Genomic DNA, 22,927 nt, shown 5'->3' with positions numbered 1-22,927 from the left:
GTTCAAGTGATTCTCCTGCTTCAGCCTCCCAAGTCGCTGGGATTACAGGCGACCATCACCACGCCCAGCTAATTTTTGTATTTTTAGTAGACGAGGTTTTCCCATGTTGGCCAAGCTGGTCTCAAACTCATGACCTCAGGAGATCCACCCAGCTTGGCCTCCCAAAGTGTTGCGATTATAGACGTGAGTCACCACACCCGGCCCTGTGTAGTATGTATGTATGTGTGTGTGTGTGTATGTATGTATGTATGTATGTATGTATGTATGTTTGTGATGGAATCTCATTCTGTTGCCCAGGCTGGAGTGCAGTGGTGCCATCTTGGCTCACTGGAACCTCCACCTCCCTGGTTCAAGCAATTCTCCTGCCTCAGCCTCCTGAGTAGCTGGGATTACAGGCTCCTATCACCACACCCGGCTAATTTTTTGTGTTTTTAGTAGAGGCGGGGTTTCATCATGTTGGCCAGGCTGGTCTGGAACTCCTGACCCCAGGTGATCCACCCTCCTTGGCCTCCCAAAGTGCCAGGATTACAGGTATGAGCCACTGCGCCTGGACCCTTGTGCAGGTTTTGTTCTTATAAAGATGTTGGGTATCCAGCAGACTGGTCCTGGGAAAATGGCTCCTCTCCCCCTTTCTGCTTTGTGCTGAGACCCCCAGATCACGTTCACAAATTCTGCAGCAGGGACTGAGTGCATGTAAGACATTGGGCAAATTTTGGAGAGATGTTTGGTGGATAATACATAAGCTTCATGGCTGAAGCACATCAATTCTCAGATGAGCAGCTGCTCAGATCCCTGTCCAGAGGAAGATTGGGTGCGGTGATGGTGGCCATGCTGTGAATACTGTGGGCTTTGTTCACAGCCACAGTGAGGAGGAGATAGGGTGTCCCGGTACAAGTTATCGCTCTATCTGCAGATCCATCTGTCCTTCCTCAAAAGGCTGCAGCCCACTTCGGGGCCATTGTGTCAAACAGTTGGCATTTGGCCTTGGCCCTGGGTAAAACACATGGCAGGGTATCACGTGGGTGCTGCTCACGACTCCCCGACATCTGCCGGGGTTTCCATAACGCACTGTTCTGTTTGCAGCTGCGCAAATGCGATATGGCACAGCAGCCGCTCATAGACCTCAGGCTTGTTGCCATGCATAGAAGGTGCACACCACAGAGGGGAGGCGGCGGGCAGGGAAGTGACTGGCATGAATTATTGACTGTGCGTGAGGCCCTGTGCAGGGAGATTCACTTGTTCCTTCCTTTGTTCATTTATTCATTCACTTACTCATTCCTTTCATGCAGCTAATGTTTAGTGAGTGCCTGCTGTGTCTCAGATACATTTAACCCTCACTCACTCTGTAGAAACTGAGACTCAGAAGGTGAATGCAGGGTGAGGTAGCTTGCCTACCATCTCAACTTGGACATGGTGGGGCAAGGGGCTTCTGATCACACCCCTCAGACCCACAGTCTGCTTGTCTCCATCCTGCCTGCTCTGGAGCCCCCAGTTCTGCCAGCCACATCTCGAAGGTGAAGGAAGACGACCCCGTGACCCGTTCGGGGCTATGTTCCTGCTGCCATGGCCTGACTGGCCTCTCCCTACCCTCTCCTGCAGGCCCCGGGGCTCTCTGGAGCCCAAGGCTTAGTGTTTTGAATCACCGGTCTTTCCTTTGGGGGCTGCCTGTGCCAACTTTTCAAGGGCTTGATTGCAGGGCAGCCTCTCAGAGGGTCTTGGGGGAGCCCCCAGAGTGGAGTTTTGCCAGGGTGCCTGTGGGTACAGACAGCAAGGTGGAGGCAGCTTAGAAATCAGCATGTCACAGCACTGGGCTGGAGAATCAGTTGGATGCCTGAGCCTCTCGTTTTAGGGGGCAGCTGGCAGAGTAAGTCATGTTAGGCCCGGCTTGTTCCTTATCACTGAGAAGTGTTACCTGCGAGGGATGTACCATAGTTTACTTAATCACTCACCTGTTGCAAGACTTCCAGTTTATGAACATGATATATCTTCTCAGTTACTTAGATTATCTTTCATGTCTTTCATTGGCATCTGTGTCGTTTTGGCATACAGGTCCTGTATATGTCTTGTTCAGGTTTACACCCAAGTGTCTCACTTTTTTTTTTTTTTTTTTTTTCTTTGAGATGGAGTCTCGCTCTGTCCCCAGGCTGGAGTGCAGTGGCGCCATCTCGGCTCACTGCATACTCCACCTCCTGGGTTCACTTCATTCTCCTGCCTCAGCCTCCCAAGTAGCTGGGACTACAGGCGCCCCCCCGACCATTCCCGACTAATTTTTTGTATTTTTAGTAGAGATGGGGTTTCACTGTGTTAGCCAGGATGGTCTCAATTTCCTGACCTTGTGATCCGCCTGCCTTGGCCTCCCAAAATGCTGGGATTACAGGTGTGAGCCACCGCGCCGGGCCTCACTTCTTAAAGTGATTGTGGATGGCCTTGTATTTTTAATTTTGTGCCTGTGTGTTCATTACTAGTATATAGAAGTGCAATTAACTTTTGTATGTTTACCTTGTATCCTGCGACCTTGCAAAGTTTTGTTTTGTATATTCCTGGGGATTTCCCACGTAGATAATCATGCCATCTGAAAATAGGGACAATGTTATTTCTTCCTGGACTTTGCCTTTTCAAAGGGCTCAGGCCAGTTTCCTTGTGGATTTTGCGCAGTATGGATTTGTGTGGTTCTTCTCTCCTCATTCGATTCAGGATAAGCAGTGTTTGAAAAATGATTACGTATGCGTGAGGTGCCTCTGCTTGCCTCACATTAAGAGATGGAATGTCTCTCTCTTTTCTTTTTTTTTGTGAGATGGAGTCCCGCTCTGTAGCCCAGGCTGGTGTGCAGTGGTACCAACTTGGCTCACTGTTTCAAGTGATTCTCCTGCCTCCTTGTTTCAAGTGATTCTCCTGCCTCAGCTTCCTGAGTAGCTGGGACTACAGGCACACACCACCACGCCCAGCTGATTTTTTGTATTTTTAGTAGAGATGGGGTTTGACCATGTTGGCCAGGCTGGTCTCGAACTCCTGATCTCAGGTGATCCACCTGCCTCCGTGTCCCTAAGTGCTGGGATTACAGGCATGAGTTACCGCGCCCGGCCATGAGATGGAATGTCTTTTTGTCCTGCTGTTGACCCGCTAAGTCAGATCACTTGGTTGAGACCCTGATTCCCTTCTTACCTTTGAGACTTTAACAATTCCGAACAACTTTCAGCCATTTTAACATCCAAAGATGACCTTTGCCTGAATTAGTTATTCCCTTAGGAGTTGTGCAGTAGTAGTTCTTAACTGTTTTTAAACACTTTAGAAACACTAATTGTCTTGCATATAATGGGACTGTTACTTAGCAATCCCTTTTGCTTGGGGAGCAAGCTCTTCAGAGTAAAAGGGAGAGCAGAACGGAAGAGAATCGTGTTTATTGTGTTGATTCCATAGGCGGTTTGCAAATCAGACAAAACAAAGATGTGTGCCTTCTCAAACCCTGACTCTGTATAACAGAGCACCCTGAGTACCTTTGGGCAGCACGCTATATAACTGCAGTGGAGACATCAATGTGGCTGCGATCACTGCCAAATGATAGATGCTTGCCCAGGCTCACCTACCAGGCGGGCGACTGCTTGGGTGGCTCTGATGAGGAGTCCATGTTTTTGGATGAGTGCTGTCTTAAGTCAGCAGTTCTCACAGTGAGATCCTGACACCAGCATTAGCATCCCCTGGAAACTGTTAGGAATGCCAGTCCTGGGTTCCACCCCAGACAGACCTCCTGCATCAGACACTTTGGGTTGGGGCTTGACAGGGTTTAGAACCACTCATCTGGATTAATCTTTTTTCCAATATGTAGTACTAATCTGAAACCCTAGTGAAGCTGTTAATTGAGATGTCTTTAAAGTTCCACATGGCTTTGCAGTAATCCACGCATATCATGCTATCAGACTGTGGCTGGTTGCTCTTCCAAAGCCTCTCAGAGCCTGTGTGAGGAAAAAGCTGCATTTACAGTTCTCATACTTAGGATAACTCCTTTCAGCTCCCTGAACCCCCAATGTGAGTTTTTGCCTAAGATTAAGAAATTCAGCAGAGTTCGAAATTGGAAAGTGAGGTTGGTGTTAACTAGTGTAAATTTGTGTGTATTTTCCGCATTTGTTTATATTTAACTTTGTCCCCCACCTACTGGCTTATTACCTTAAGAAATAACAAGTTGGCCAGACATGGTGACTCATGCCTTGTAATCCCAGTAATTTGGGAGGCTGAGGCGGGCTGATCACCCAAGGTCAGGAGTTTGAGACCAGCCTGGCCAGCATGGTGAAACCCCGTCTTTACTAAAAATACAAAAAATCAACCGGGCATATGGTGTGCGCCTCTACTCCCAGCTACTCGGGAAGCTGAGGCAGGAGAATCACTTGAACCTGGGAGATGGAGGTTGCAGTGAGCTGAGACTGCAGCACTGCACTCTAGCCTGGGAGAAAGAGCGAGCCTCTGTCTCCAGAAAAAAAGGCCGGGTGCGGTGGCTCATGCCTGCAATCCCAGCACTTTGGGAGGCCGAGGCGGGTGGATCACGAGGTCGGGAGATTGAGACCATCCTGGCTAACACGGTGAAACCTAGTCTCTACTAAAAATACAAAAAATTAGCCGGGCGTGGTGGCGGGTGCCTGTAGTCCCAGGTACTCGGGAGGCTGAGGCAGGAGAATGGCGTGAACCCGTGAGGCGGAGCTTGCAGTGAGCTGAGATGGCTCCACTGTACTCCAACCTGGGCGACACAGCGAGACTCCGTCTCAAAAAAAAAAAAAAAAAATTAAGTAAAATAAAAAGAAATAAAAAAATCAACATTTCTGGAGGCCAGTGTCTTATAGCCTGCTCTACTGGTTGAGGATTTTGATTTTTCACCAATGAGATGCAGACCGAGCTTCTTTTGTGTGCAAGTCAGTCTGCTTTTCTTACAACGAGGAGTTGAGTTCCTATGAACTCAGGAGCAAGTAGGTAGCCATGTATACATCTGGGCCAAGCTGTGAGAAGGGGACATGTCTGCAGAGGAAAAGAAGGTGCTGTGGAAACGGAGAGGTGAATGGGAATAGGGTAGGGGAGGCAGCCAGATCTTAGTGGTATTAATCAGTCAGGTTGTCCACTAAACATAACCAACAGGGCATGTTCATATATATGCATACATATATATGTGTGTATATATATATGAATAAATTTTAGCAGTTCTTGAGCTTGCAGTCTTTTTTTTTTTTTTTTTTTTGAGATGGAGTCTCGCTCTGTTGCCCAGGCTGGAGTGCAATGGCAGGATCTCGGCTCCTCTGCCTCCTGGGTTTAAGTGATTCTCCTGCCCCAGCTCCTGAATAGCTGGGATTACAGGTGCGCGCCACCAGGCCCGGCTAATTTTTATATTTTTAGTAGAGACGGGGTTTCACCATGTTAGTCAGGCTGGTCTCGAACTCCTGACCTCGTGATCCACCCACCTTGGCCTCCCAAAGTGCTGGGATTATAGGCATGAGCCACCGCGACTGGCAAGGTTGCAGTCTTGAGTCTGAAGGCAGCTTGGAGCAGAATTCGGAATCTCAGTCTTTTAAGGGCTTCAGCTGATTGGATTAGCCCCCACTGACATTATGGACGGTCATTTGCTTTCTTCAAAGACCACTGGTTTAAATTTTTTTTTTTTTTTTTGAGACGGAATCTCGCTCTGTCACCCAGGCTGGAGTGCAGTGGCTCAGTCTCGGCTCACTGCAAGCTCCGCCTCCCAGGTTCATGCCATTCTCCTGCCTCAGCCTCCCGAGTAGCTAGGACTACAGGCACCCACCACCACGCCAGCTAATTTTTTGTATTTTTAGTAGAGATGAGGTTTCACCGTGTAAGCCAGTATGGTCTCGATCTCCTGACCTTGTGATCTGCCCATCTCGGCTTCCCAAAGTGCTGGGATTACAGGCGTGAGCCACTGCGCCCAGCCTTAAATGTTAATCATATGTAAAAAATACCTTCATGCAACATCTAGACTGATATTTGGCTAAATAGTCGGATACCATGGCCTAGCCAAGAGGATGCATAAAATTAATGACCACTGCAAGGAATCAGGACTGTGACAGTGACTGTGGTCTGGGGGAGTGGGAAGATTTACACTGGTTGGCAAGTGGGTGTGGGAAAAGCCACCAATAGTGTCCTCCTTACTCAGTGGCCTCAACCCAGGGCTGTCATGAGTAATACACTGCCCATCACTAGGCTTGTGGAACACAAAAGTGAGTCACTTTCTGGAGAACCAGGGCAGGGCTTCTGTAAGTCGGCTTTGAGGACACCCTGGGGGTAAGATTGGATCTCCCCAGGATAGGGTTGGTGTCCCCCAGAGGGAATGAGCATTCTGACATCAGAGGTTGGGCACTCGATCTTGCTAGTGAGTCCTGCCCTATGGTTGACTGGCCCGGGACCCAGGAGGTCATCAGGAGGTCATCACTGGATCCCGAAGCTTTTCTATCGAAACTGGTGAAAAGGCCTTCTTCAAGAGCGCCTTTCAGAGTGAGCACCCAGGAGACTTTCGTGAAAGTGTGAACTCCCCTCAGCTTAGGAGCTGTTCTTACGTATTTATCTCACTGTCCAGCTAGTAGGGCTGTGGACTTTAGATCTTTATCATTGGCCTAGGTTTGAGAGTCCTTGAAGGGGAGCTCCAGGCAGGAGGAGTTCTGTGTTTCTGGCAGGTCCCCATGCAGCTCCTGGCCGTGGCCACTCCCATCTGTCTCAGTCACTCTGGGTGATCCTCGTGTGCCCAGGCAGAGGGCCTGGCCTGGGGATGCCCAGGGAGTTTTGCCTAGCTTTGCTGTTAGGGACATGAAGGAGAACAGGCATAGCTAAAGAAGGGTATGGCCAGAGAGGGCTGGGCCTGGAGCTGGAGGTGGGGCCATGTCTTGGCTCCCCACTGGTTGTTGAGTTGAATTATCCCCAGGCACCCATGGAGTTGACTTGTCCTGAAACCCATCTTCTGTGTGCCTCGAATTTATCCATGCTGTTCTTACCCATGTCATCTTCAGAGAGAAAAGTCTTTTTCCCATGCACAGCCAAGAGACTGACTTCACTCGTTTTGTATGTAGTTAAGAATTCCACCAAAAATAATTCTGCTGCCATACCATCTCCGAGGATGTCCCATGAACTTGGTTGCAGAGTTTTGTGAAATGTTGCACTCCAGTAGAAGGCAGCAGACTAGGCTGGGCGTGGCGGCTCATGCCTGTAATCCCAGCACTTTGGGAGACCAAGGCGGGCGGATCACCTGAGGTCAGGAGTTTGAGACCAGCCTGACCCATATAATTAAACCCCATCTCTACTAAAATACAAAAATTAGCTGGTGTGGTGGTGGGCACCTGTAATCGCAGCTACTCGGGAGGCTGCGACAGGAGAATTGCTTGAACCTGGGAGGCGGAGGTTGCAGTGAGCCGAGATAGTGCCATTGCACTCCAGCCTGGGCAACAAGAGTGAAACTCCATATTGGGAGGGACGAAAAACAAGGCAGCAGACGAGACTGAAGGGTGTGACCTTTCAAGTGTTTATCCACCTTTGACCAAATAAATCTAATTGCATCTCTTTGAGTCTACTTAAGATAACTATCAATGACAAAGATTTTTTTTGGCAGAACTCTGTTGAGGAAAAATGAGCTGGCTTTTCCATTTCCAGAACGATCTCCAGGTCAGAGGCATACACTGGGTCAGTCCCGGGAAGGGAGGCCACTCCTCCCCTGGATGGTCAGGGTGCACAGGGAATTTTTGCCATCCTTACTGCAATGGAGAAATGTTTACCTATCAAACTGTATTGCAACTGTGTTTCAATTCCTTGCCACCTTGGACTGTTAGTAAGTATTGACTTCTTGAGATTACCAGTAGACTCAGTGGCCGAACCATCTATGTACTGTGAAGCAGACCACCCCATAACTTAGTGGTTTAAAGGAAAATAAATTCTTTCTTGAGGTCCAGTGGGCTGGCTGTGTGGGAGCTGTGCTCAGCAGGTCTTCACAGCCCAGCCTTTCTGTCTGCGTGGTCCTGCTTCTGAGCAGGTTCATCTCAGGTCACCCAAGGGCAAAGGCAGAAGCTGCAGGCAAAACCTCAGGTTCTATTCCATTGACCAAAGCAAGACCAGTTCAGATGCCAGGGATAGGAAATAGATTCCACCTTTTGATGAGTCTTGGGAGAAAAATATTGTGGCCATGTTTTTCATTCTAAAATGTTGCTTGACTCTTCCGTTTACTTATTCAGCAAATTTTGTTTTAAAAATTGGCCCCTTGCTGATACCTGCAACCCACCTAAGGAATCACACAGCCTCACACTTCTGAGGTGACTGCATGATTTGGCTATGAGCTTCCTGACAGTCATTGTGATGAGGGAAACAATGGTTTTGAATTGTTTCTTGGTATCTAAGCAATTAAAAAAAAAAAAAAACAGTTAAGAAAAACAGACAGTGAACAGAAACACGTTATTCTGGAAAGTAGAGACGTTTCTGAGGCTGAATCCTGAGGTGGGTGGTCCCATAGGGTCCCTGCGTAGTCCTCAGTCATACCCTGCACCCACCACAGTAGAGAAGTGGAACACAACAGTTTCTAACACACTCAGTGGTGGCCAAAGGCAGCGTGATAAGATGCAGGCCCCTAAGAATAAGGTTCCAGGAATTTGAGCATCCTGTGCTCCATGTGTCCAACTCTGAGACACAAGGACAAAGCACTAGAATATCGCCCTCAAGCTACAGAAGAATAAACCTAGGTGTGTGGGGCTACAGAGGCATGAGCATCTGTCCTAGCTTCCCCTCTGAAGGGGATCGCACCACGTCCTAACTATGACCCTGGACAAGGAGGTGACCACACTGTGCCTCAGTTTACTTCTGGTGTTATGGTGATATTTTCGTGAAGTCACACCTGGAAATCCCTGGGGTGAGCAGTCACTGTGACCTGACATCAGAGGCCAGGGGTCTGGCAGTTGTCTATGGGGACACCCGCCTGCCCGACATGGGGTCACATAGGGTTGCTTGGGGATCACAGCCTGTTTTTTTTTTTTTTTTTAGACGGAGTCTCGCTCAGTTGCCCAGGCTTGAGTGCAGTGGCAGGATCTCAGCTCACTGTGAGCTCCGCCTCCCGGGTTCATGCCATTCTCCTGTCTCAGCCTCCTGAGTAGCTGAGACTACAGGTGCCCGCCACCACGCTTGGCTAATTTTTTTTGTATTTTTAGTAGAGACGGGGTTTCACCATGTTAGCCGGGATGGTCTCGATCTCCCAACCTCGTGATCTGCCCTCCTCAGCCTCCCAAAGTGCTGGGATTACAGACGTGAACCACCGCACCTGGCCGATCACAGCCTGTTTCTATATGGATCTGGTGGTGCATGGGTTCCTCACTGAGGAGTTGGAGGCTTCAGGCTCCAGGACAGCCCCAAGTCCCCCAGCCAGGACCTCAGAAAGGACACTGTTCTGAGTGGATTTGGGAGGAGCAAGTTTGGGGTGCTGAGAGGTGGGACTGCCGTTGCCCCTTGAAGGGGGGGGTCAAGTGTGGGCTGATGTCTGTGCTGGGATCCCAGTTCAAGGGTCGCAGGAACAGCCAGCCAGACCACAGGCAGCGTTGGCCAAGGACTGGGTGCTCCCGACAGTAGCAGAGATAGGGATGAGGGAGTCTGGAGAGAAGGCCACTGGGTGAGAAGTTAGGGCTTTGGTTGGGCAGATTTGTGGAAGACATGAAAACACCAGCATTTCATGGTGAAAACCGGGTTTTGGTTTGGACAGAGTGATTTTTTTTTTTTTTGGGGGGGACAGAGTCTCGCTCTGTCGCCCAGGCTGGAGTGCAGTGGCCGGATCTCAGCTCACTGCAAGCTCCGCCTCCCAGGTTCATGCCATTCTCCTGCCTCAGCCTCCCGAGTAGCTGGGACTACAGGCGCCCGCCACCTCACTTGGCTAGTTTTTTTGTATTTCTTAGTAGAGACGGGGTTTCACCGTGTTAGCCAGGATGGTCTTGATCTCCTGACCTCGTGATCCGCCCATCTCGGCCTCCCAAAGTGCTGGGACTACAGGCTTGAGCCACCGCGCCCGGCCCAGAGTGATATCTTAATTGGTTTGTGCTGCTGTAACCAGATACCTTAGTTTGGGCAATTTATAGATGTCAGGAATTTATTTCTCACAGTTCTGGAGGCTGGAAGTCCAAGATCAAGGCCCTCGGTGTCTGGTGAGTGCCTGTTTCCTGGTTCATAGACGGTGCCTTTTATGGCCCTAACATGGTAGAGGGGTGAGAGAGCTCCCTGGGGTCATTATTATGAGGCCCTAAGCCCATCCTGAGGCTCCAGCCTCATGACCTAATCACTTTCTTAAGGTCCCAGCTCCTCATACCATCACCTTGGGGTTTAGGGCTTCAACATAGGAATTGGGGGTAGGGGGCGGGTCACAGACATTTGGACCATGGCAATGATGCATAAAAGCCCAGTTTGGGGTGGGCAGCAAAGGGAGACCGGCAGCCGGCTCTCGCAGTCCCGCGGGGTGGAGCAGGTGATGTAGACCCAGCTTCCTGCCTTGGGGCCCCAGTGACCCTCAGCAGCATCGTGAATCCCTTCAAGCCGGGTGTAGTGTGTGTGGATTGTTCTCAGAGGGTTTGTGGCTTCATCAGATCATCAGGGCTGCTCGACCCCCAGAATGTGAAGGCCAGGGTTTGCGTAAAAGGGCCCATGTCCTATGCTATAGCAGCTCTCTCCGCGTGTCCTGGTCCCCAGGCTGCCCCATCGCCCTGATGAAGATGCACAGTAGAGCTTGGGCCTGGAATGAGGGGAAGTGGAAGGAGGTGAAGTGAGTGCGGAGATGGACAAGGGCCCCAGGGAGACTGGGGCTATAGGATGCCGTGAAGTTTGATGGAGGCCTCAGAGATGTAGAGCAGGAGGGCTGGCCTTTCATAAGATTGGCTCCTGTGGCTCTTGTTTTAGCCCCTTCCAGCCCCTATCCCTGCCTCTTGTTCTTCATTCTCTGCATGGTCCTGGGGTGCGTAAAGATGATGTGACGAGGTCGAGGCACCGCCCTGCACCGGAAAGTTCTTGGAACTCACCAAGGTCACATTCCTAAGATGGAATGTTGTGAAGCCACCTCTGCTGTTCCTTGGGGAATTCTCCCACTCCCTTTATTAAAAAGCTGAAAATGTTTCTCGATGTCTGTTTGTTTATCTATTTTTTGTGAGATGGAGTTTTGCTTTGTTGTCCAGATTGGAGTGCAGTGGCGCGATCTTGGCTCGCTGCAACCTCCACCTCTCGGGTTCAAGCAGTTCTCCTGCCTCAGCCTCCCGAGTAGCTGAGACTATAGGCACGCGTCACCATGCCCGGCTAATTTCTGTATTTTTAGTAGAGACGGGATTTCACCATATTGGCCAGACTGGTCTCAAACTCCTGATCTCGTGATCCACCCACCTTGGCTTCCCAAAGCGCTGGGATTACAGGTATGAGCCACCACGCCCTGCCTGTTTGTATATTTAAATATGCATTAAACATGGGATTGGAAGAGTGACATGGGAGGTCCATATATATGGGCGTTGCGAGCTTTGCTTCTGCCTTCCAGTGCTTTCCCTTGGACTCCCTCTGGGGAGATTTGGGCTCTGGGAGATTCGCGGCCAGTTTTGCCATTCCCAGGTGAGTGGAAGGGCTCGTGGGGGTCATGCAAAGCTCTCTCCTGCTCACGGCCTTGAACATAACCAAGGAGGACTTGGCCTGGGACCCTGAGCAGGATTTTCCTGCAGGTGTACACAGAGGAATGTCCCATAGGGTGGTTGTGTGGGAGAGTGGGCCCTGGGGAGGCAGAGCTGGGACCCTCTGCTGAGGGGGGAGGCAGTGGAACCTGTCCTTTCCTCATGTGTGGGAAACCTGCCCCGGGAGGCTGCAGTTATTTTGTCTCAGTTTTTCCATCGAGGAAACAGGAGTCGGTGGAAATTTGCAAGTAGGTGATGGGAGAGGTGGACCTGAATCCCAAGTCCTTAGAATGAAAACCTGGGCCTTCCTTGGTCCCTGCAGGTGTGCTCCACTGCCCGGTGGGGAGGTGCTGGGGTCGGCCTCTTTGAAGTCGGGCTGATGGACACATTTGGGGTCGGTGGAGGCACCCACTCTTGCATGGAGGAGGATGTGGGACCCTCTGCCAAGTGTCAAGTTAGCCTGAAATGAGGCACAGACTGGGAGCTTTGCCTTTTGCCCTGGGGTAAGAATAAAAGAAGAAAACAATGCAGGCCAAGGAAGCATTCCTGGGAGGTGGCGCAGCCTCTTTGATCCTCCTCGGCACTGGCTTGCTGTAGCTTGCTCTTATCAGGACGGCAAATTCCCTGTTTCCTTTTATGTTGGGAACCTACAAGAGGCTCTGATGCTAGGAGTGGGCTCCCTCATTCTTGCCTGAAGGAAGCAGTGTCCTGTATACAGGCGTCAGCGCCCACATGGGGGTGGACAGTGGAGGGCCAGCCTGGGCCTGCCTCGGGTGCTCAGGCCTCCTTGGTGGGGGTGGGAGTGGGGGTGGTGCAGAGGTTCTCGTCATTTGCCAGAGGGACAATGGGCAGACATCAGAGATGTCCCAAGGCCTGCTCACCGCGGGCCTTCTACCCAGCCCTCTGGAAAAGAGGCTGTCCTTCCAGTTTGGAGACTTCCTCTGGAGAATTCTATGACACACGTTCTTAAACCGTGAATGTAATCCCGTAAGGTGTGGTTTGTAGCATGTGGGCTGGAATAATTCCTTGTTGTACAGTTTGCTCCAGGAATGGCGTGGACTCCCTGCCTCCTCCCCCTACATGCTAGTGGCCACCCCAGTGGTGGTGATGGTTAAAATGTTCTCACATTTCCAAATGTCCCCAGCGCCTCCAATTATTAGTAGGCAGAGAAGTCAGTCGGCACTTAGAAAAACAAACTAGGATGAAAAATCCCAGAGAATATTCTGCCAGTTGCCACGTCATATTCCCGTGAAACCTTCAGTTATTTACCCATATGGGTGCTTTACCTGGTTGTTACTTAAGATAGATTTCTGTATGTGTTGCAAGGAAAGGCATTGCAGAAATGGACAGGGCCATTTTTTTCATTCCACATTGTGACTCTTCCTTTTCTGTATTTGAAAGATTAAAAGATAGCACCCCCTAGATGGGCAAGGGTTGGGTTAAATAGTAGTGTTGGGACAGAAAGGTCCATTTGTGAGCTCTCTGCAGGCAGGGTTGATGGTCCTGGTGGAAGCAGCCTTGGCGGCCGCTGGTTTTCAAAGCCTCTAACAGGCTGTGCCTCTCACCTGTGACTGCACCCCTGAGGAAAGAAGAAAAGTCAGCCTCTCCCTTACACAGGACGCTTATGAACTTTCCCAGACACACTGTTGGCCTCAAGGATTGTTCTGACCCTGGACATTTGTAGGACTTTTCCAAGGTGGATCTGAGCCGCCTCCTCATGTGCTCCAGGCAGAGACCAGGATTCGGGTGCATCACCAACTGGTGGAAGATGGGGACTAGGCATCCTGCATGCCCTGCTCAGGTCAGGTTCTATTGCTCCCCACCCTCGCTGCTCCTGGTTATCATCGTCTATGGGGGGCATGGCTTGGTGGCAGGGACTGGAGGACGGAGGGCTGGGAGTAGGGCCTCTTGGCTGCGACCTGCCCTACTGCCCAGCACCCTTGCACTGAGAATCACCAGGTGCTATTCCTTCCTTGCATGCCGTGCTCACTGTACCAAAGATTTGTGGAGTTTTGCCATTTGGCTTTATGGGAGGTTGCATGTCCCCCAGACCAGCCAGCGAGAGTGGGCAGGATCTGGCCTGGGGCCCGCACTTTGCAGCTCCTGAAGATCTCAGCCTTCATGCCTCTGCTTTGCTTCCCTCGGCTTGGGAAGCTTCACTCGCCCCTGCCCCCAGAGTGTGACTCAGATGTACCCACTGACCAGAGGAACTTGTGGGAAGGAAGTCACAATTATGGGCTTAGAGAAAGAAAAGTCAAACAACCAACAAAATAGTAATCATGCTCGCCTGTGGATTGGGCCTAAGGGATGTGGGGCCCTCTGTCGTCCTCAGTTCCCTACCTCAGAACTTCAGATGCCTAGACTCAGGCCGGCGGGTCCCTAGAGCCCCAGGACAGGCAGAATACCCACATTCATGGGGGTGCAGAGTTGTCCCCAGACGGCCTGGAGAGACCCCTGCTCAGGGGGTCTTGGCTTTTAGTGTGTCTCAGAATGGGGACTCTAAAATCTATCTGGGAGCCTCCTTAGAGTGGCTGAGTTTTGTTTTATTAAAGGTAATTTTTAAAAAATCACATTTTGATTTTAAAATGTCTCCAGGATCTTCTGCAGTTGGTATCATTTTCACTAGAACCTCTTACTGCCCAATCGTCAACAGGGTTATTCTAGAAAAGAGGGCATGTGCGTTCAAGGAGAATCTGAACATTGGATTCACACACTGAACTCCAACTGATTGCCTCCGCCTTTGTGTGTGTTTATATGTGTATGTGTGTATGTAAGCTCACATTCCTAAATGTATATGTACACACACGTATGTGTGTCCACATGAATACACATGTATACTGTGCATGCATGCATACGTACATGTATGTGTCTGTATGTGCATATAATGTGCATGTGTGTATTATGTGTGTGCAGGCTTACTTTGGAGATACTGCAGTTTGGTGCCAACTGGACCACTGCAATAAAATGAATATGGAGATAAAGCAACTTGTACACATCTTTTAGTTTCCCAGTGCATATAAAAGTTGTTTATACTAAGCTATAGTTTATTAAGTGTGAAAATGGCAGTATGTCTAGAAAAACAACATACATGTCTTCATTTAAAAATGCCTTATTGCTAAAAAATGCTAGCAATCTTTTGAGCCTTCAGCAAGTTAAAATCTTTTTGTTGATGGAAGGTCTTGCCTACGAGTTCATGGCTTTGGACTGATCAGTGGCTGCTGAAGGTTGGAGTGGCTGTGGCAGTTCCTTAAAATAAGACAATCATAGGCCTGGCGTGGTGGCTCACGCCTATAATCCCAGCACTTTGGGAGGCCAAGGCGGGCAGATCAGGAGGTCAGGAGATCGAGATCATCCTGGCTAACACAGGGAAACCCCATCTCTACTAAAAATACAAAAAAATTAGCTGGGTGTGGTGGCCAGCGCCTGTAGTTTCAGCTACTCAGGAGGCTGAGGCAGGAGAATGGTGTGAGCCTGGGAGGCAGAGCTTGCAGTGAGCCGAGATGGCGCCACTGCACTCCAGCCTGGGCGACAGAGCGAGACACTGTCTCAAAAAAAAAAAAAAAAAGAAAAAAAAGTAATAAAACAGTGATAAAGTTTGCCACGTCAGTTGACTCTTTTATGAAAGACTTTTCTGTAGCACGTCATGGTGTTTAATAGCATTTGATCCACAGTAGAACTTTTTTCAAAATTGGAATTAACCCTGTTGCTGCTTTATTACATTTACACGATTACATTTTTGTAGCTTTCTTTTTTTTTTTTGAGACGAAGTCTCGGCTCTTGTCCCTCAGGCTGGAGTGCGATGGCATGATTTCGGCTCACTGCAACCTCTGCCTCCTGGGTTCAAGCGATTCTCCTGCCTCAGCCCCCTGAATAGCTGGGATTACAGGCGCCTGTCAGCCTGGCTAGTTTTGGTATTTTTAGTAGAGAAGGGGTTTCACCATGTTGGCCAGGCTGGTCTGGAACCCCCCACCCACCTCAGCCTCCCAAAGTGCTGGGATTACAGGCTTGAGCCACCACACCCGGCCACATTTGTGTAATTTTCTAAATACTTTGTTGTCATTTCAATAATATGTACAGCATCTTCTTTATCAAGGGTAGATTCCATCTTTTTTGTTGTTGTTGTTGTTGAGACAGAGTCTTGCTCTGTTGCCAGGCTGGAGTGCAGTGGCACAATCTCAGCTCACTGCAACCTCCGCCTCCTGGGTTCAAGTGATCCTCCTGCCTCAACCTCCTGAGTAGCTGGGATTACAGGCACACACTACCATGCCCAGTTACTTTTTGTATTTTTAGTGGAGACGGCGTTTCACCATGTTGGCCAGGATGGTCTCGATCTCTTGATCTTGTGATCCACCTGCCTTGGCCTCCCAAAATGCTGGGATTGCAGGCATGAACCACCATGTCCGGCCCGATTCCATCTTAAGGAAACCACTGTCTTTGCTTGTGCATAAGAAGCAACTTCTTATCCATTAAAGATTGATCATGAGATTGCAGCAATAGTATCTTCAGGCTCCACTTCTAGTTCTAGTGCTCTTGCTGTTCCCAGCACATCTGCAGCTCCTTTTTTCACTGAAGTCTTGAACTTTCAAGATCATTCATAAGGGTTGAAATCAACTTCTTCCAAACTCCTGTTAATATTGACAATTTGACTTCCTCTCATGAATCACAAATGTTCTTAAAGGCATCTGGACTGTTGAATCTTTTCCAGAAGGTTTTCAATAGACTTTGCCCAGATACATCAAAGGAATCACTACTTATCACAGCTATAGCCTTAGAAAATGTTTCTTTCTTTTTTTTCTTTTTTTTTTTGTGATGGAGCCTTCCTCTGTCACCCAGACTGGAGTGCGGTGGTGCGATCTCAGCTCACTGCAACCTCCGCCTCCTGAGTTAAAGCAGTTCTCCTGTCTCAGCCTCCTAAGTAGCTGGGATTACAGGCACCCGCCATCATGCCAGGCTAATTTTTGTATTTTTAGTAGAGACAGGGTTTCGCCATGTTGGGCAGGCTGGTCTGGAACTCCTGACCTCAGGTGATCCACCTGCCTCGGCCTCCCAAAGTACTGGGATTACAGGCGTGAGCCACAGTGCCCGGCCCAAAATGTATTTCTTAAAAAGTAAGACTTGAGGGCCAGGCGCAGTGGCTCACGCTTGTAAACCCAGCACTTTGGGAGGCTGAGGTGGGCGGATCGCCTGAGGTCAGGAGTTCGAGACCAGCCTGGCCAACATGGTGAAAACCCGTCTCTACTAAAAATACAAAAATTAGACGGACTTGGTGGCAGGCGCCTGTAATTCCAGCTACTCGGGAGGCTGAGGCAGGAGAATCACCTGAACCTGGAGGCCGAGGTTGCTGTGAGCTGGAGGCTGCAGTTAGCTGAGATCGCACCATTGCACTCCAGCCTGGGCAACAAGAGCCAGACTTCGTCTCAAAAAGAAAAAAAAAAAAAAAAAAGAGCTGAAAGTCAAAATTACTCCCTGATCCATGGTCCGTAAAATAGATGTTGTGTTAGCAGGCATGAAAACACCATTTATTTCTTTGTACATCTCTGTCAGAGTTGCTGCATGACCACGTGCATTGTCAACAGGTAGTAATATTTTGAAAATAATCTTTTTTTGTGAGCAGTAGGTCTCAACAGTGAGCTTAAAGTAGTCACTAAACCATGCTGTATGCAGAAGTTCTGTCATCCAGGCTTTCCTGTTCTATTTACAGAGCACAAGGAGGGTAGATTTAGCATAATTCTTAAGGGCTCTGGAATTTTCGGAACGGTAAATGAGCATTTGCTTCAACTTAGAGTCATTAGTTGCCTTAGTCCCTCACAAGACAGCCTGTGCTTCGAAATTCTGAAGCCCGACATTGACTTCTCCTCTCTGGCTATGAAAGTCCTAGATGGCATCTTCTCCCAACAGAAGGCTGATTTTGTCTGCATTGACATCTGTTGTTTAGTGTAGCCACCTGCATCAATGGTCTTGGCTAGATCTTCTGAATAACTTGCTGCTTCACCTTACTCTGTTATGTTATGGAGATGGCTTTTTTTACTTAAACCTCTTGAGCCAACCTCTGCTAGCTTCAAACTTTTCTCCTGCCACTTCCTCACCTTGTTGAGTCTGCATAGAATTGGAGAGAGGACCTTGCTCTGGATTAGGCTTTGGCTTAAGGGAATGTGGTGGCTGGTTTGATCTTCTAATCCAGACCACTCAAACGTTCTTTGTATCAGCAAAAAGGCCGTTTTGCTTTCTTATCATTCGTGTGTTTACTGGAGTAACACTTAATTTCCTTCAGGAACTTTTCATTTGCATTTGCACCTTGGCTAACTGTTTGGCACGAGAGGTCTGGCTTTTAGCCTGTCTGAGCACATGCCTTCCCCACTATGCTGACTCATTTCTAGCTTTTAAGAGATGTGACTCTTCCTTTCACTTCAACACTTACTGGTTATTAATTGGCCTGATTTCAGTGTTGTTGTGTCTCAGGGAATAGGGAGGTCCGAGGAGAGGGAACAAACAGTCCAGAGCATCAGAACACACAGAACATTTATCCATCAAGTTCACGGTCTTATATGGATTTGGTTCATGGCACCCCAAAACAATTACAATAGTAACATCAAATAGCACAGATCATGAATAACCATGAAAGATATAATAATAATGAAAAAGTTTGAAATACGGTGAGAGCTTCCAAAATGTGACACAGAGACCTGAAGTGAGCTCATGTTTTTGGGAGAGAATAGCACTGACGTGGGATCGCCACAAACCTTCAGTTTGTAAAAAAAAAACTCAGAATCTGCAAAGTTCAATAAAGCAAAGCACAACACAATGAGGTGTGTGTCTTTGTGTGTCTTGTTGATATCTGCAACGGAGGCAGAGAGTGATTTTTTGTTGTTATTTTTCTTCTTGTTTCTCCAGGCAAATTGTTTCTCGCCTTCACTCATGTGCCAAGCTCTAGACGACTTCCTGGCTTGGCAAGATTACTGTTAACGCATCCATAAGCATTCCTTTTATTTGTCAAATCCCTGTTATTCTGTCAGAATCCATCTTGCAGCCAAAATAGCCTCAGGAGAAAAATAATGAAAAAAAGAAATGAATTAGGTGTACCAGAAGAATGTGATGGGCGTGGGGAGGTTTATGCAGATAAATATGGTGGGTAACAATGCTGCTCCTTTTCAATGTCTGTTTAAATGTTTCCATTTTCCTTGTAAAAGCACTTTAACACAAGGAGTGCATCTGCAGAGAGGCCAAGGATCCCTCCCCGTGGACACACGATTTTGTAGCCTCCCTCCATACCCCACCCCTGCCCCGCTCCAGCTGTGCCTTAGCAGACGTCAGTCCCTGTTATTTCAGTCTCCGAAAGTGCAAGAATTTAGGGTGATACAGCCATACTTCCATTCCATGAATTTGCACACTTCTTACTCTCCACTCATCTCACACATGTGCACAGTGTGAACCTTGGTCTGTTGGCTTAACTTTGCCTGTGCTGGGATGATGTTTCTGTCCTGTCTGTGGACACTTCTTGAGTTGAGATTCACAGGTGTGGAATGAGTGGGGTCTGCAGTGCAAATGTTTTCGTAGTTCTCATTATAGACTGTCTAACGACTTTTCAAAGTGCTCCCCAAGGCATGAATTGTTCCAATGGGGGTCTCCTTCCCTGTAGTTTTGAACCCTGACCCAGCCAAAGGCTCCCCTGCTCCTGGTGGCTATGCTGAACTCTTAACTCCTTCCCTTTGGTCTGAGGTGGCCACACCCAGGGCTCCAGCCACATGACGTTTTGTGCCCCCACCCGCCTCCTCTGTGGTCTCCTCATTTGCTTTAAGGAAACACCCGGAGCGAGACAGAACCATCCAGTCCATGGCTGGGCCCCACTGGGCCTCCACCTTCAGGACGTGCCCAGGGTCTAGCCACGTGCTCTTGCTCGGTTCCCGAGTCCAGCGGCAGGAAGTGGACACCAGACCAGCCTTCTGCCCAAGAGCTCAGGTGCTAAAGCTTGTCTGTCCTCTGTGCGGCAGGGAGCCCAGTTTGCCCATTTGAGAAAGAAGCAGGGGCACTCTGAGGAGATGCTTCCTGAGGGAACTGGGTGTTTTAGGAATATCTTCCTGGCGCTTCTGCAGGTCTGGTGAATGGTATTCACCCAAGGCTCCCAAGAGGCTGAGCCCCTCCTCACCCCTTTTCTGAGTGAGCTCATGTTCCTTGGCTGGGTACAAACTTGGGAGATGTGCTCAGTCACCCCGCAGTAAAGTTCTGTCTCTTTGGGGTGGCGTGACTCCTCAGGAGTGGGGTAAGACTGTTTAGGAATGACCAAAACTTAGGTCCGTTTTGTTTTGTAACTTTCTTTATATCCCATGGGTGTTTTCCATGTCAGTGAATATGGATGTGATTACTATATTTTAGTGACTTTATAGTATTCAAATTCCATTCTATATTAGTACCATAAAATGACCAGAGCGCAGTTGCTAGCTATTAAAACTGCTTCCAGCTTTTCTTGTTGTGCCTAATTCTGTAGCCTGCCTTTCCACGTACATCTTTCCAGGCGTGGTCATTGCCTTAGAACACACTCCCTGAAGCAGAATTGACCATTGTGATAAGTGTTTTAAATAAGAACATAGAGATTTTGTTTGCATGTGCCTTGCCCACTGAGACTCTGCAAATGCGTCTTTGTGCTTCTCTCTCCTGGTCCTAGCTGTCTTGCTGTGGGACAACTAGGGACAGCATCTTCCTTACATGAGGTTGGTAAGGTGAAGGTCAGAGGGACAGCAAGCCAAGGTTACCGCCTTCCAGGACAGATCCTATGGTCTGGCTGCTCACCCATTTGTTCTACGCGTTTATCTTTTGCAGAGGGCTATGCAGTTCACCAAGCCCTCTCCATACATCAAGGCTTACTGTGGACATTGCTGGCCATGGAACCATGGGGCCGTATTTCTATTACCATTTCCCTTCTTACTTCCTTCATTAATTCAGCAAACAGGCATGGGCCCCTTCTCACGTCTGGGCCTTGGATAGGTGAAGGGAAGGGTGAGGGTGCAGGACTTCTCTGTGATGTAAGAACTTTTGTGGGGCCCTGAGGCCAGGGGCCAGAAGACCTTGCCTGATCCTCCCTGAGAAGGCCTTGCAGGGGAGACCTCAGTGTTGCATTTGGGGACTGGTGCTCAGCTGAGTGGGGATATGTGTGGGAGGGATGGAAGAGGGGAGGGGAGACCAAGGCATGGGGCTGGCACCCCTGTCAAGAACCAAATGAAGTAACTAGGTTGTGGGGATGGAGGTGAGAGGGCAGGGACGTGGGTAGGATTGATACTGTAGTGTTCTGGTCAGAGCATGAAAAACCTGGAATGGGCCAGTAGGTGGTCTGTGTGCCAGGGCCCATCAGGAGTATCATTCATCATTCAGCAAATCCTTAGCTGTGTTCTAGGCAGGGGATCTCTGTGAACTGGATGGACAGATGGAGTAGAGTTCATGCCCTCTTAGAGGTGAGTTTTTCATACCTGATGACTATAAGACCGAGGTGGATGAACTTTTCCCTAGGGCCTCATGCAGGAGAGGCATAAACTGGGCAGGGATCTGGGGGAAGTGAGTCCCGTGTGCAAGGAACAGCAGGTGCAAATGTCCTGAGGCAGCACCTGGCCGAGGAGGTTGGAGAGCAGGCCAGAGATGGGCAGGGGCTAGATCATGTTGGTCTGTGGGTTCATGAAAAGAACTTTTTTTTTTTTTTTTTTTATGGAGTTCAGCTCTGTTGCCAGGCTGGAGTGCAGTGGTGCGAGCTCAGCTCTCTGCAACCTCTGCCTCCTGGGTTCAAGTGATTCTCTTGCCTCAGCCTCCTGAGTAGCTGGGATTATAGGCACCCACCACCACACCCGGCTAAGTTTTTTCTTTTTTTTTTTTTTTGGTATTTTCAGTAGAGACAGGGTTTCACCATGTTGGCCAGGATGGTCTCAATCTCCTGATCTCGTGACCCGCCCACCTTGGCCTCCCAAGGTGCTGGGATTACAGGTATGAACCACCGTGCCTGGCCAAAAGAACTTTTATTTATTTATTTTTTAAGGGTGTAGATTCTAAAAGCTGGAGAGGGTTTTGTGCTACATTGTCATGTCCTGATTCGTGTCTCAAGAAGCTCAATTTGGTTGGCCTGTGGATGCAGAGAGATGGTCAGTGCAGTGGTGAGTGGACCAGGATGGTAGGAGTGGAGACTGGGGAACTGGGCCTTTTTGGGGCTTTATTTTGCAGGGCTTGCTGACAGATTGGCTGTGTGCTGTAAGAGAAAGAGAAGGGGCCCCAAGGTTGAGACTAGACGGTGTAGGGAAGTGGGTGCTATTTATGCAGACAGGGCAGCAGGGAGGACATGTTGGGGAGAAAACCGGGAGTTCTCATTTGGAGGGTTGAAGTGAGTGGTGCTTCAGGGATGGCCCAGTGAAGGTGGGAGCAGGTGGTGCTCAGGACTCAGCAGGTCAGGGGAGAAGCAGCTTGGAGCGGGTCAGGACCATCAGCAGGCAGATAGGTGGTGGGAAGGGTGACAGCCGGTGTGGGGGTGCATGCACAAAGAGGACTTTCAGGTTGGAGCCCAGGCACCCTGAAACTTAGAAGTACCCAAGGGGATAAGACCCTCCAAAGGAGACAAAGGCAGGACCAGTGAGGTAGGGCATGAGATCACAGTGACCAGGGAAGAAAATGTGTCAGGAGATGGTGTGTTCAAATGCGGCTGGGATTGGAATAAAGTGAGGGGCAAGTGTCCTTTACTGTGTCTGAAAGGCTATGGCTAGGTGGTGACTTATGGAAAGTTCCAGTGAGATGGGTTGAACATGGATTCTGGAGTCCATGAGCCTTGGGGTAAGGGGCGGTGACTATAGTCAGCCCTTTGAGGAGGGTTTCCTATAAAGGGAACAGCAGAGAAATAGGCCAGGTAAGGGAAGGCTGGATGGGAATCCAAGGAGGGTTGTGTTTTCAAAGATGGGATGTGTTACAGCAGGCTGTATGCCATGGAAAGTTGGCGCAGGCAAGAAAAACGTGAAGATTAGGAGCTGGGGGGCGGGGTGGGTGGTGACTCATCCTTATAATCCCAGCACTTTGGGAGGCCAAGGTGGGTAGATCACCTGAGGTCAGGAGTTTGAGACCAGCCTGACCAACATGGTGAAACTTCATCTCCACTAAAAATACAGAATTAGCCAGGTGTGGTGGTGCATGCCTGTAGTCCCAGCTACTTGAGAGGCTGAGACAGGAGAATCACCTGAACCTGGGAGGCAGAGGTTGCAGTGAGCTGAGATTGTGCCACTGCACTCCAGCCTGGGCGACAGTGAGACTCCGTCAGAAGTTGGAGG

At 49.3% G+C, this 22,927-nt stretch overlaps 1 protein-coding gene across 1 annotated transcript in view; it reads left to right on the top strand.

Moving 5' to 3' along the window:
- TNS3 (tensin 3) overlaps positions 1-22,927 on the top strand; it is a 330,636-nt gene that overhangs the window by 11,981 nt on the left and 295,728 nt on the right. Inside the window, exon 2 of the mRNA XM_011996485.1 lies at positions 13,327-13,443. Coding sequence (XP_011851875.1) covers positions 13,360-13,443 — 84 coding nt within the window. The 5' untranslated portion in view covers positions 13,327-13,359. The remainder of the gene's footprint in view (positions 1-13,326; positions 13,444-22,927) is intronic.

The sequence above is a fragment of the Mandrillus leucophaeus genome, unplaced genomic scaffold, assembly GCF_000951045.1.
Source record: "Mandrillus leucophaeus isolate KB7577 unplaced genomic scaffold, Mleu.le_1.0 Scaffold517, whole genome shotgun sequence".
Taxonomy (NCBI): domain Eukaryota; kingdom Metazoa; phylum Chordata; class Mammalia; order Primates; family Cercopithecidae; genus Mandrillus; species Mandrillus leucophaeus.
This window is presented reverse-complemented; position numbering and strand designations above follow the sequence as displayed.